General features: G+C 45.4%; 1 protein-coding gene across 1 annotated transcript in view; it reads left to right on the plus strand.

Annotated features, from left to right (window-relative positions):
- Positions 1 to 15,425, plus strand: part of SIPA1L1 (signal induced proliferation associated 1 like 1) — a 637,152-nt gene that overhangs the window by 465,744 nt on the left and 155,983 nt on the right. Inside the window, 1 exon segment of the mRNA XM_030215408.1 lies at positions 4,003 to 4,281. Coding sequence (XP_030071268.1) covers positions 4,003 to 4,281 — 279 coding nt within the window.

The raw sequence follows: 15,425 nt of genomic DNA on the forward strand, positions 1-15,425 counted from the left end.
ATTAATACCAGTTAGCACTAATAATAGGACTGAATTATTGGTGCAAATTGGCTTGTTCAATTAAATTAAAGTTTAAGAAGCGTTTAAAAACATATCTATTTCTGCACAACTTTTCTCGTAAGTAAATGTTTTCTTGGGGTACTAATAGGTGGTATCAGGTACTTATTGTGATGGGAGAGGCAGATGGCAGGATGATCAGCATTTTTTTATGCATACTATTTTATTTGTATCATGTTTTGTTGTATGTTTTTATTGAATTATGTATGTGATATCTTTTTTTGTAAGCCACTTAGTGGTAAGCGGGGTAACAGTTTTAAAAATAAATAGCACACACAAAATAGTTACATGCCCAAATTTGTGCGCACAATTTTTAGCAACTTTTATAGAATTCAGGGGTAGATGTCTATTTTTTAAGTTAATTGTTAACTACACCATGAACCCTTTGAGAATATGTTGGTACAGTCAAACAGAATTTCCAAATTTCAGTGAGGAACATTCAACTAAAAGAGGGAAGACAAGAAAAATCTTGTACTAGAAAGAGTAACATATGGTTTTAAAGCTAATCTGCTGTTTCCATTCAATTTATTAAGCATTGATTAAAACAAATCTGTATTGTTGCACCTTATTTGGTGTACTACGTCTTTACGTATGTAATGTGTCGTGTTGGTTTTTGCAAGCTTTCTTTCCTTTGAACAAATGAAAGCAGACTATATACTAATGAGGTGATTGTTTCCCAGTTTATCTTGAACCAGTTATGAACATGTGTGCACTCAGACTTTACTTTGCTTTGTCCTTTGCTCAGAAAATGCTTAGTCAAATGTGCAGTGATAGCTTTGCCTATGTGGTGTCACTTTGGCAATTGAGGAATTACTGGCCAATCAAATAGATCATCTATAATGGTAGTTTTCCGCCTGATCCTCAGGGACCAGCCAGTCTAGTTATCAGGATATACATAATGAATATACATCGGGGGTTGTATTAAGCCTGCTGCAGTCAGCGGTTTTTAAGCCACTGGTAGCTGAATTGAGCCTGGGTATTCAGTATTTGTTTTCAAAAAAGCTCCAGTATTAATTCACAAAAATTTTTTTATTTATTCTATTTATATTAAATTAAAACATAACTCTCTAATCTTAATCACTAACTTCTTTCCCTGCACTACTATCTACAATAACAATAGAAGCGGCATTCATATAAAATTTAAATGCTTGTTACAATCACACAGCAATCTCAAATCTCAGATCTCAAACGATATCATGATACTTAGTCTCTGTGAAACAGTGTAACGCCACGTTTTCCGCGTGACCACTGTGTTATAATCAATCAATTGAGTATGCCCCAAATGTGCCGTTATTCAGTTCAAGCACAAGCACTTCATAAATTGTTCATATTCACATATCCCGTTGTGCAGCAGTGTACAGGGATTTAAGAAGCCAGTGAAACAGCCCTTAATCAACTTCTGATGTGTTCAACGGTTCCCCAATGCTGATCCGCATTTCATTAGATCTTCCTCAGGAGGAACCACCGTTATATCTACAATAAGTTAATAATAACCTCATTACAACCATCACTTTCCTCTGTATTATAAACCTAATATCTCCATATGCTTTAAATAAACACTCTTTCTCATACCTTTGTTCGGCTACACGCCGGTTAGAAACTCCCTCAGGCCAGGACCTCATGACGCCGCATCAGGAGTTACTGCGTCTGACGACATTGCGTAATTTAAAGGGCTTAATGTAGGGCTCCTCCCTATTAATTAAAGAAACAGTCCTCATACCCACTCTACTTCCAAATTAAGGCCATCAGGGGTAACCGTACCCCATGAAAAAATAAACCGCTGCTCCATAACTAACAACCTAGCACTAACGTCTCCGCTTCTATCAGAGCAGGGAAGATGCGCTATTGCCACGCAGCGAAGTTGATCCATTGAATGACCCAATAGCGACCAATGTGCTGCCAAAGGATTTTCTTGCTTATCGTGCTTAATGTTACTGATATGCTCTGCTAATCTAATCTTCAACTGTCTCTTGGTATGTCCTATATAGTATAGATTGCATGGGCAAATAATACAGTAAACCACACAATCAGTATTGCACATGGTCTTGTATCTTAAAGTATGTACCCTGTTGGAATGGGGAATAGGAATAGTCGAGGTGTCCAATTGATAAGGACAATATACACACCTACCACATGAGGAATGTCTACCAATCACTAAATTCCTATTAGGTCTCAAGTAATTCACCCAAATTAGCCTGACGTCTGTACGCTACTCTAGGGGCCTCGCTAAACTCGGGATGTACCGCAAGTACCTGCCAATATTTATGAATTATGGCGTTAATCCTAGATGCCTTTGAAGAATAAGGAATGCTAGGTTGTTAGTTATGGAGCAGCGGTTTATTTTTTCATGGGGTACGGTTACCCCTGATGGCCTTAATTTGGAAGTAGAGTGGGTATGAGGACTGTTTCTTTAATTAATAGGGAGGAGCCCTACATTAAGCCCTTTAAATTACGCAATGTCGTCAGACGCAGTAACTCCTGATGCGGCGTCATGAGGTCCTGGCCTGAGGGAGTTTCTAACCAGCGTGTAGCCGAACAAAGGTATGAGAAAGAGTGTTTATTTAAAGCATATGGAGATATTAGGTTTATAATACAGAGGAAAGTGATGGTTGTAATGAGGTTATTGTTAACTTATTGTAGATATAACGGTGGTTCCTCCTGAGGAAGATCTAATGAAATGCGGATCAGCATTGGGGAACCGTTGAACACATCAGAAGTTGATTAAGGACTGTTTCACTGGCTTCTTAAATCCCTGTACACTGCTGCACAACAGGATATGTGAATATGAACAATTTATGAAGTGCTTGTGCTTGAACTGAATAACGGCACATTTGGGGCATACTCAATTGATTGATTATAACACAGTGGTCACGCGGAAAACGTGGCGTTACACTGTTTCACAGAGACTAAGTATCATGATATCGTTTGAGATCTGAGATCTGAGATTGCTGTGTGATTGTAACAAGCATTTAAATTTTATATGAATGCCGCTTCTATTGTTATTGTAGATAGTAGTGCAGGGAAAGAAGTTAGTGATTAAGATTAGAGAGTTATGTTTTAATTTAATATAAGTAGAATAAATAAAAAAATTTTTGTGAATTAATACTGGAGCTTTTTTGAAAACAACTGTGAAGTTTGGCTCTGGGAATTTAATTATATCCCCTATTTTGACATATTGTATTCAGTATTTGGCCATGTCCAGACTCTGGAACTGAATATCCAGTTACAATGGCCAAGCAGAAGATGTTCAGACCAGTGCACAGTTAGCTTGGCTGTGCTGTTCTAACTTTTTCTGCTTACTTAACCCAGATCACACTCTGAATATCACTGCTAATCGGTACTGGCTCCATCCACGGTTTGCGTTGGCACTAACTGGACAGTACAGGGGTGGTTAGTGCTGATGCTCAGCAGCACTATTTGGTTAAATGCCCCTGAATTTCAAAGGATAGGCAGGCACAAGCAATTTCCTTTTGGGTTTTGCATTGTTGTTGTTATTACATTGTATTCACATAAGTTTCTGTCTTTATAACTAATGTAACTTGAATTTGTTATCAAATGTTCTTCTTTTAATATGAGCCACATTGAACCTGAACTTGTTTGGGATAATTGTGGAATACAAATGTCAATTAATTAATTTAACTGGGCAGGAGGCTTTCCTACCTGAATGAATAGTTTTGAATATTGGCCCCTTATAGTATGTTTGCACTGCCTGCACTGTATGCAGTGTTCTCATACATATTCATTGTTGATATACTAAAAGCCAGACTTATCAGAGGGCCTTAACCAGATTGGGAGCCACTGGTATAAAAGAAAACAAATTTGATGACTGGGATCAGTTACAATGTGATCTGACATTGGTTATCTCCAGCAGGACTTTGTGAAAACTAGAAACATCTTCAAAACGTGTACTGCATAAAGTATTGCTAATTTTTTCTTACCATATAGGGGCTGTTCAGAAACGTACCGCATGCCAGTGGTGGAATACAAACTGAATGAAGGGATTCCATATGAACTTAAATTTCCCTTTAGAAATAACAACAAGTGGCAGCGGAATGCAGCTAAGGGACAGGTGCCTCAGCTGGGTCAAGTACCATCACAACTACAGAGTCCAGTGACTTCGAGGGTTACATCAGGCAAAGGAGAAGCAAAAATACCACCTCCAGAACGATCAACCAACATCCCACGCAGTATTTCCAGTGATGGACGTCCACTGGACAGTAAGAGGTATGTAGTTCAGTGTTCTTGTGTTGTGCTAGGCATTAAAAAAAGAAAAAAACTACTTTCCATGAGACTTTTATAATACAAGACGTTTTAATATAGTAGGTATCACAGTTGTGACAAGAATATTATGTGTGAAAAGGTTCTGCTAAGGTACAAAGTAAACAGTAACACTGACTCTTCATAGTTCCATCTTTCTATGTTTTTAAGCTCAAGTTTATTTTATTAGACATAACACAAATGAAAAAAGAGACCACCAACTCGCACACAATATCCCAAGTGATTATAAAAAACTGAGAAGGATAAATGTGTCTTTATTAGAAGATAATAAATTCATAAATTAAAACCTAGCATGGCCATGTTTTGCCAAGAGGCTGCATTAGGTGTAAGCCAAGCTATAAGTAAATTCATTTCAATTACATTATAAATAACCAAATAATGAATAAATATTCTTTAAAAGATTATTCAAAATTGATCTTAAGTAAATATCCAAATGGTTGTTATTTCAGTTTTATCAAAGGGAACAATTGTAACCAAACTTTTAAACATCAAAATATGAGATAAACCACATACAGTTCAATATGTGAGATCATTAACATAATTTTCATACATAGTTCCCATTTCTGAAAAGTAGAAGCCAAGAGCACATCTAAAAAGAGTTTAAAAAATCACACTATCAAGAAAAAATAATTTTTGCACGTTGGTTACCAATTTCAAAAGAAACTTCTTTAATGGCTAAAGAATATTCCCTTAAAAACCTTTCTTTTAAAAACATAAGCATAGCCATACTGGGTCAGACCAATGGTCCATCTAGCCCAGTATCCTGCTTCCAACAGTGGCCAATCCAGGTCACAAGTACCTGACAGAATCCCAGATAGTAGCAACAGTTCATGCTACCAATCCCAGGGCAAGCAGTGGCTTCCCCCATGTCCTTCTCAATAACAGACTATGGACTTTTCCTCCAGGTACTTGTCCAAACCTTTTTTAAACACAGATACGCTAACTGCTATTACCACATCCTCCAGCAGTGAGTTCCAGAGCTTAACTATTCTTTGAGTGAAAAAATATTTTGTCCTATTTTAAAAGTATTTCCATTGAGTGTCCCCTGGTCCTGTGTACTTTTTGAAAGAGTGAAAAATTGATCCACTTTTACCCGTTCTATACTACTTAGAATTTTATAGACCTTAATCATATCCCCCTCAGCCATCTCTTTTCCAAGCTGAAGATCCCTAACCTCTTTAGCCTTTCTTCATATGAGAAGAGTTCCGTCCCCTTATCATTTTGGTCGCTCTTCTTTGAACCTTTTCTAATTCTGCTATATATTTTTTGAGATACGGTGACCAGAATTGAATGCAGTACTCAAGATGAGGTCACACCATGGAGTGATAGAGGCATTATAATATTCTTGGTCTGTCTTTGCATCCCTTTCCTAATCATTCGTAGAATCCTGTTTGCTTTTTTTCTCTGCTACTGCACACTGGGTAGAAGATGTAATTATATACTTAATTCTTACCCAAAAGTATATCAGAACAGCAGTGCCACTCCAAGAAAAGGTTATAATCTCGGTTAACCATGTTTACTCTATATTCTCCGAGGACAAGCAGGCTGCTTGTTCTCACTGATGGGTGACGTCCACGGCAGCCCCTCCAATCGGAAACTTTACTAGCAAAGTCCTTTGCTAGCCCTCGCGCGCACCGCGCATGCGCGGCCGTCTTCCCGCCCGAAACCGGCTCGAGCCGGCCAGTCTTCTTTTGTCCGCACTCGGTACGGTCGTATTTCGCCGTGTCGGGCCCCGGAAAGTTGACCTCGCGCGTCCAAATTGTTTTTTGAGCGTGTTTTTTTCTTCGGAAAAGCTTTTCTAAAGTCGGGAAGTGCTCCGGAAACCCTCCACCGGGTTTCGTGTCAATCCTCCCCGTACTTCCAGCTTTTTGCCCCGGTAAGTTTTCTTCCGTCGTCGGGGTAGGCCTCTTTTCGGCCTCGGTCGAGATTTTTCTCCCTCTAAATTTTGGTGCTTCAATTTTCGCCATTTCGGCTTTTGATTTCGCCGGCGTGATTTTTCCGCCCATGACATCGAAGCCTTCCAGCGGCTTCAAGAAGTGCACCCAGTGCACCCGGGTTATCTCGCTCACTGATCGACACTCGTCGTGTCTTCAGTGTCTGGGGGCCGAGCACCGCCCTCAGAACTGCAGTCTGTGTTCCCTGCTTCAAAGGCGGACTCAGGTAGCGAGACTAGCTCAGTGGAACGTGTTGTTCTCGGGCTCTTCGTCGGCATCGGCACCGGGATCTTCGAGTGCATCGACGTCGTCAGCGTCCAGACCATCTTCCTCGGCCGCCCCTGCATCGAGTGCATCGAGGCATCGGGCCTCTGCATCGGCGCCGAGACATCGGATAGCTGCATCGACGTCGGTGGTACCAGGACCTCGTCTGCTGATGTCGTCGGACGGTGGTGCATCGGGTGGAGTGCAGGTGAGGGCTGTCCATTCCCCTGCTGGTGGCGGTGAGCCCTCGGGTGGGTCTCCTCCTACCCTGAGGGCTCCTGCGGTACAGCCCCCCCGAGATCGACCCTCTTCAGTCTCGGCCCCGAGGAAGCGACGGGTGGATTCGACGTCCTCCTCGTCGGTGCTGGGGAGCTCCGGTGACATGCTTCGGAAGAAGTCGAAGAAGCATCGACACCGGTCCCCTCCCCGCGTCGGCACCGAGAGCTCTGGGTCGCCGAGGGAGTCGGCACCCAGCAGGCATCGGCACCGAGAGGACCGCTCACCCTCTGTTCAGGAGGTGTCGATGCGCTCCGCTCTGGACAGCCCGGAACAGCCTCCACGCCCGGAACAGGTACTGACGTCGACGCCTGCATCGACCTCCATGCCTTTCTCTGCAGCCGCTCTGAACGAGAGCCTCCGGGCCGTTCTCCCAGAGATTCTGGGGGAGCTGTTGCGCCCTACCCCTCCGGTACCGGCGGTGCTTGCGCCTCCGGTACCGTCGAGCGTGGCGCCGGCTGGCCCATCGCCCGGGGTGAGGTCCCCGACGTCGGTACCGCGTGCGGTGCCGACTGCGGCCACCTCCCAGGAGGGCTCCCCGACTACGTCGGCGGAGGGAGCTTCGCCGATGCGGGCGAAGGAGTCTACCTCTCGACGCCCCCATCGTGGACGTGGCTCCACGAAGTCGAGCCGGGCCCGGTTGCAGACGCAGGTCCGTGAACTTGTGTCTGACACCGAGGGTGAGGCCTCGTGGGAAGAAGAAGAAGATCCCAGATATTTCTCTGACGAGGAGTCTGAGGGTCTTCCTTCTGATCCCACTCCCTCTCCTGAAAGACAGCTTTCTCCTCCCGAGAGTCTGTCTTTTGCTTCCTTTGTCCGGGAGATGTCTACGGCCATCCCCTTCCCGGTGGTTGTGGAGGACGAGCCCAGGGCTGAAATGTTTGAGCTCCTGGACTATCCTTCTCCACCTAAGGAAGCGTCCACTGTTCCCTTGCATCATGTCCTAAAAAAGACATTGCTTGCGAACTGGACGAAACCTCTAACTAATCCCCACATCCCCAAGAAGATCGAGTCCCAGTACCGGATCCATGGGGACCCAGAGCTGATGCGCACCCATTTGCCTCACGACTCTGGAGTTGTGGATCTGGCCCTAAAGAAGGCTAAGAGTTCTAGAGAGCATGCTTCGGCGCCCCCGGGCAAAGACTCTAGAACCTTAGACTCCTTTGGGAGGAAGGCCTACCATTCCTCTATGCTCGTGGCCAAAATTCAGTCTTACCAGCTCTACACGAGCATACACATGCGGAATAATGTGCGGCAGTTGGCGGGCTTGGTTGATGCTCTTCCCCCTGAGCAAGCCAAGCCTTTTCAGGAGGTGGTCAGGCAGCTGAAGGCGTGCAGAAAATTCCTGGCCAGAGGAGTTTATGACACTTTTGATGTTGCGTCCAGGGCCGCTGCTCAAGGTGTGGTGATGCGCAGGCTCTCATGGCTGCGTGCCGCCGACCTGGAGAATAGACTCCAGCAGCGGATTGCGGACTCGCCTTGCCGGGCGGACAACATTTTTGGCGAAAAAGTCGAACAGGTGGTAGAGTCTCTCCACCAGCGGGACACCGCATTCGACAAATTCGCCCGCCGGCAGCCTTCAGCTTCTACCTCTACAGGTAGAAGATTTTTCGGGGGAAGGAAGACTGTTCCCTATACTTCTGGCAAGCGTAGGTACAATCCTCCTTCCCGACAGCCTGCGGCCCAGGCTAAGCCCCAGCGCGCTCGCTCTCGTCAGCAGCGTGCGACTCAGCAAGGCCCCGCGGCTCCCCAGCAAAAGCAAGGGGCGAGCTTTTGACTGGCTCCAGCAGAGCATAGCCGACATCCAAGTGTCAGTGCCGGGCGACCTGCCAGTCGGAGGGAGGTTGAAAGCTTTTCACCAAAGGTGGCCTCTCATAACCTCCGACCAGTGGGTTCTCCAAATAGTCCGGCAAGGATACACCCTCAATTTGGCCTCAAAACCTCCAAATTGTCCACCGGGAGCTCAGTCTTACAGCTTCCAGCACAAGCAGGTACTTGCAGAGGAACTCTCCGCCCTTCTCAGCGCCAATGCGGTCGAGCCCGTGCCATCCGGGCAAGAAGGGCTGGGATTCTATTCCAGGTACTTCCTTGTGGAAAAGAAAACAGGGGGGATGCGTCCCATCCTAGACCTAAGGGCCCTGAACAAATATCTCGTAAAAGAAAAGTTCAGGATGCTTTCCCTGGGCACCCTTCTCCCCATGATTCAGCAAAACGATTGGCTATGCTCTCTGGACTTGAAGGATGCCTATACACACATCCCGATACTGCCAGCTCACAGACAGTATCTGCGATTTCAGCTGGGCACACGCCACTTCCAGTACTGTGTGCTACCCTTTGGGCTCGCCTCTGCGCCCAGGGTGTTCACAAAGTGCCTAGCTGTGGTAGCAGCGGCGCTTCGCAGGCTGGGGGTGCACGTGTTCCCATATCTCGACGATTGGCTGGTGAAGAACACATCCGAGGCAGGAGCCCTGCAGTCCATGCAGATGACTATTCGCCTCCTGGAGCTACTGGGGTTTGTGATAAATTACCCAAAGTCCCATCTTCTCCCAGTGCAGAAACTCGAATTCATCGGAGCCCTGCTGGATTCTCGGACGGCTCGCGCCTATCTCCCAGAGACGAGAGCCAACAACTTGTTGTCCCTCGCCTCGCGGGTGCGAGCGTCCCAGCAGATCACAGCTCGGCAGATGTTGAGATTGCTGGGCCACATGGCCTCCACAGTTCATGTGACTCCCATGGCCCACCTTCACATGAGATCTGCTCAATGGACCCTAGCCTCCCAGTGGTATCAGGCCGCTGGGGGTCTAGAGGACGTGATCCACCTGTCCGCGAGTTTTCTCGAATCCCTGTTTTGGTGGACGATTTGCTCCAATTTGACTCTGGGACGTCCCTTCCAAATTCCTCAGCCACAAAAAGTGCTGACCACGGATGCGTCTCTCCTGGGATGGGGAGCTCATGTCGATGGGCTTCACACCCAAGGAAGTTGGTCCCTCCAAGAACGCGATCTACAGATCAATCTTCTGGAGTTGCGAGCGATCTGGAACGCTGTGAAGGCTTTCAGAGATCGGCTGTCCCACCAAATTATCCAAATTCAGACAGACAATCAGGTTGCCATGTACTATGTCAACAAGCAGGGGGGCACCGGATCTCGCCCCCTGTGTCAGGAAGCCGTCAGCATGTGGCTCTGGGCTCGCCGTCAGGGCATGGTGCTCCAAGCCACATATCTGGCAGGCGTAAACAACAGTCTGGCCGACAGGTTGAGCAGGATTATGCAACCTCACGAGTGGTCGCTCAATTCCCGTGTGGTGCGACAGATCTTTCAGGCGTGGGGCACCCCCCTGGTGGATCTCTTCGCATCTCATGTGAACCACAAGGTCCCTCAGTTCTGTTCCAGGCTTCAGGCCCACGGCAGACTGGCGTCGGATGCCTTCCTCCTGGATTGGGGGGAAGGTCTGCTGTATGCTTATCCTCCCATACCTCTGGTGGGGAAGACTTTGTTGAAACTCAAGCAAGACCGAGGCACCATGATTCTGATTGCTCCCTTTTGGCCGCGTCAGATCTGGTTCCCTCTTCTTCTGGAGTTATCCTCCGAAGAACCGTGGAGATTGGAGTGTTTTCCGACCCTCATCACGCAGGACGACGGGGCTCTTCTGCATCCCAACCTCCAGTCCCTGGCTCTCACGGCCTGGATGTTGAGGGCGTAGACTTTGCCTCTTTGGGTCTGCCAGAGGGTGTCTCCCGCATCTTGCTTGCTTCCAGGAAAGACTCCACTAAGAGAAGTTACTTCTTTCATTGGAGGAGGTTTGCCGTCTGGTGTGACAGCAAGGCCCTAGATCCTCGCTCTTGTCCTACACAGACCCTGCTTGAATACCTTCTGCACTTGTCTGAGTCTGGTCTGAAGACCAACTCCGTAAGGGTTCACCTTAGTGCAATCAGTGCATACCATTACCAAGTGGAAGGTAAGCCGATCTCAGGACAGCCTTTAGTTGTTCGCTTCATGAGAGGTTTGCTTTTGTCAAAGCCCCCTGTCAAGCCTCCTACAGTGTCATGGGATCTCAATGTCGTTCTCACCCAGCTGATGAAACCTCCTTTTGAGCCACTGAATTCCTGCCATCTGAAGTACTTGACCTGGAAGGTCATTTTCTTGGTGGCAGTTACTTCAGCTCGTAGAGTCAGTGAGCTTCAGGCCCTGGTAGCCCAGGCCCCTTACACCAAATTTCTTCACAACAGAGTAGTCCTCCGCACTCACCCTAAGTTTCTGCCAAAGGTCGTGTCGGAGTTCCATCTGAACCAGTCAATTGTCTTGCCAACATTCTTTCCCCGTCCTCATTCCTGCCCTGCTGAACGTCAGCTGCACACATTGGACTGCAAGAGAGCATTGGCCTTCTACCTGGAGCGGACACAGCCCACCAGACAGTCCGCCCAATTGTTTGTTTCTTTTGACCCCAATAGGAGGGGAGTGGCTGTAGGGAAACGCACCATATCCAATTGGCTAGCAGATTGCATTTCCTTCACTTACGCCCAGGCGGGGCTGGCTCTTGAGGGTCATGTCACGGCTCATAATGTTAGAGCCATGGCTGCGTCGGTAGCCCACTTGAAGTCAGCCTCCATCGAAGAAATTTGCAAAGCTGCGACGTGGTCATCTGTCCACACATTCACATCTCATTACTGCCTGCAGCAGGATACCCGACGCGACAGTCGGTTCGGGCAGTCAGTTCTTCAGAACCTGTTTGGGCTTTAGGATCCAACTCCACCCCCCGAGGGCCCTGTTTGTTCTGTTCCAGGCTACACTCTCAGTTAGTTGGTAAATTTTTTAGGTCAATCTCAGTTATGTCCTCGCCGTTGCGAGGCCCAATTGACCAGTGTTGTTGTTTTGAGTGAGCCTGGGGGCTAGGGATACCCCATCAGTGAGAACAAGCAGCCTGCTTGTCCTCGGAGAAAGCGAATGCTACATACCTGTAGAAGGTATTCTCCGAGGACAGCAGGCTGATTGTTCTCACCAACCCGCCCGCCTCCCCTTTGGAGTTGTGTCTTCCCTTGAAGTGTATTGTCTTGCTACATACTGGACTGGCCGGCTCGAGCCGGTTTCGGGCGGGAAGACGGCCGCGCATGCGCGGTGCGCGCGGGCGCGCGAGGGCTAGCAAAGGACTTTGCTAGTAAAGTTTCCGATTGGAGGGGCTGCCGTGGACGTCACCCATCAGTGAGAACAATCAGCCTGCTGTCCTCGGAGAATACCTTCTACAGGTATGTAGCATTCGCTTTCTGCAAACTAACATGTTAGAGGATTTCCTTACTATTTGCCAAATATTGGTGCAGGCACTTGGCCATTCTAAGGAAGGGTTCTAAAGGGATGCTGCTACCATTATAAACATTACTTTCTTGTCTTTCTGTCTTGATTGACAGCAGGTCAAGCCATCTTCCATACACCAGAAACCTTCCCAATGTTTTAATATAATTAACTTTGGCCATCAAAGTTCAAAAGTTTTAGCATAATGAATTTATATTTCAAATTTAAAATAACCAGGTCTTGTGTGAAATTTAGTGGCCTAAACATTATGTCTGAGACTGCATGCCTGTTCGCTGCTTTTGGCAGGCAGTTTGGACCCATTTGAGCCAGATGTACCAATGTTATTGGCAAGCAACACCTCAGGTCTGTCTACTGGATAGTGTAACTATGATTTAAGAGGGGACCTGAGTTTCAAGTCTCTTTCTGTGTAAAGCATCCTTAATTGCCAAGCGTTGCATTTTGGTTCAGTGGATTCATTCAGAGGCTCCCACTTTGACGCAATGGAGGAATTATATGCATGAGTTATTTTGGATGGAGTGCTTGTCTTTTGACAATTGTAGTCATCTGTTTAAGAGGTGATTCCTTAGGATTTGGACACCATTTGTGAACACTCTAATTGCCCAAGTTCATTCAATTGTATTGAATTACTGAGAAATTTAAATATTGTATGGGTTAAGCAATCCTGTTTCACTTCATATTGTTTTTCTTCAGTGCTTTGGGTTAGGGGGAGGGGGGTGTTTCTAAAATTAAGCTGCATTTACTGTGTATGCTCTGTTGGATGGCAGTGATCGTTTTGCATTTTCATTGTACAATTTTTTTTAATTATAAGAATTTAAATTTACAAGCAATAAAATAACTTGCCAGAAATAAAGAGAAAGTAGTACACAAGAATTATTTCAATCAGGTAATTCTATACTCTTCCTTAGACCACAAAATAGGGAGAGTGAAACAAGACAAATAATAACTGGGGATAATCAGGTTAATACCATGGGATTTTTTTGTTTACTGTTGTTTAATTGATCTATCTGAATCATTATTCCACATTGATGGTCTTTTTGGCTTCTTCAAACCCAAAACGGTGTATGTTCAATTTATTTCGTTGGAAACGTACTTATTGTGCAATATTAGTAGAAATAATACACCTAATTTCATTTTTTTCTCTCTTAAAACCAGAAATTATTTAACAATGCAAACACTTGAGCCTCTAATCCAATTCCCACTGATTAAGGTAATCACAGTTTCACAGACTTCACTCCTTTTGAATTAATATTACTAAATAGTAATTTATATTACTAAGAGGAATCATTAGAAAGGAAAATAACAAAATTTTCAAGAAATATTTCTGAGGAAATGTTTAGGAGTCATACCTGGAACTCTGGGAAAACAACAATCTCAATATTAATCATCTGTAATAATAATCATTTTGGTGAAATTTCTGGTCTATTATCATTTTCAAAATCGTAACCGTTTCCTACTCCTGTAGAACTTCATTTGCTGTATCAATTTTTCTTTCTCAGAGGGTTTGATTAGGTTATCCATGTAGCTCACTAATAAGATTATATCTGAAGCAAAGTTATTTACTACCACCATTAGGTCCTGGAGCGCCTTCCAGATGATATTCAATGTAACCTCTACGGGAGCCATAAACTCTAAGCTGATAGCTCTTACAGGTTTAGGAGTGGCACCTCTGACTCGGGTTCAGCTGTAAACGACTTCCGTTTCAGCATTGATTCCTAACTCACTGCTCCACTCCTTTGGACAAGGTGGTTAAATGATTCGGGAGCGATGAAGTTGTTTCCAGGTCCAAGAGCATCGACGCTCCTTCGCCGGCGCTAATCAAAGGACTCACCAACCCAGTCATCTGTGGGCAGCTCGTCGCACAGCGGTCCCACACTTGCTGCACAGGGGACAAAAACTCTGGCCATCGGCGGCTGACCCCCGATTGTCCCCTTCCTCTCAGTTAAGGTAACTGCAGTTGCAGAGAGAAAATTTCAAGTAAACAAAGACAGAACTTCAGAGGACAGCTGGGGCCGTTGAGCGTACGAGCTTCAAGTTGCCATCTTTCCACTCTCCCTAGTTAGGACACACTTTGTCTGGTTTCTACTCAGAGGCCTGTCTGATATGGGTAACCCTTCAGCATAGTCCTCTGAGTCATTGAAACACAGAAGCCCCTCCACCACTGCAAGGTGGTGTCCCTCGGAGGGGTATTATTCTATTCTTTGGTTGGAAAATTTCAATAAACAACACATCAGTCTTCAACTCAAAACAATATCAGTCTTAACTCACCTTCACTGGAGGATAAGAGCGCCCCATTGATCACGTATAGCTCAGGGGTTCTCAACTCAGTCCTTAGACATCAAGCCAGTCAGCTTTTCAGGATACCCACAGTAAAAATGCATGAGTAAAGATTTGTAAACAGTGGAAGCATTGCATGCAAATTTTTCTTATTCATATTCATTGTGGATATCTTGAAAACGTATTTATTTTATGCATGTATTAGGATTTATTTACCACCTTTTTGCAGAAATGCATCCAAGGCAGTATACAGCAAGAATAAGCTGAACATAGGTAATAGGCATTTACAGCATATTCAAATAACAATACACATTATGCCATAGCATGTTACTTACAATGTCAACACAATACACATTACTTCTTAGTAGATATTATAGGGTGTAAGCAAAGGTGGAACTTACAGACAGATAAGATAAAGTAATGGAAGTTAATGGAAGTTAGAAATAAACATAGAAAATGGGACCACCTGGCCCATCCAGTCTGCCCATCCACACCATCTGCTATTCCTTCCTCTCCCTCTGAGATCCCATGTGTTTGTTTATTCATGTGCTTTATATACCACCTTTCACAACAAATCAAAGGGGTGTACAACTCTAAATAGAAATTGGAAAGGAACACCAATTTTTGATAGGACAGAAGAAATAGAATGAAAGAGGTGAAAAAGGGGAATAGTTCAAGAAGGGGGCATAGGAAGAGAGACAACCAACTGCCTGCTAAAACCTGCAACACAGGACCCACACAGTGGACGTGAAAATTAAGAAAATGCCTGTCCCATGTGCTGTTGAATTCAGATGCAATCTTCATCTCCACTAGGAGGCTGTTCATCATTATCATCATCACTTTCACCACCCTTTTTGTAAAGAAGTATTTCTATAGATTATTATCCCCTTTCTCCTTCATGCTATGCCCCCTCATTCCAGAGCTTCCTTTGGACTGACAGACTTGCGTCTTGTTCATTTAAGGGTGACTAATTTAAGGTAAAATTGTACATGATGTCAGGAGCAGTGCAGGAAAATGATTTCCGCTAGAGTAGGAGT

The sequence above is a fragment of the Microcaecilia unicolor genome, chromosome 9, assembly GCF_901765095.1.
Source record: "Microcaecilia unicolor chromosome 9, aMicUni1.1, whole genome shotgun sequence".
Lineage (NCBI taxonomy): Eukaryota > Metazoa > Chordata > Amphibia > Gymnophiona > Siphonopidae > Microcaecilia > Microcaecilia unicolor.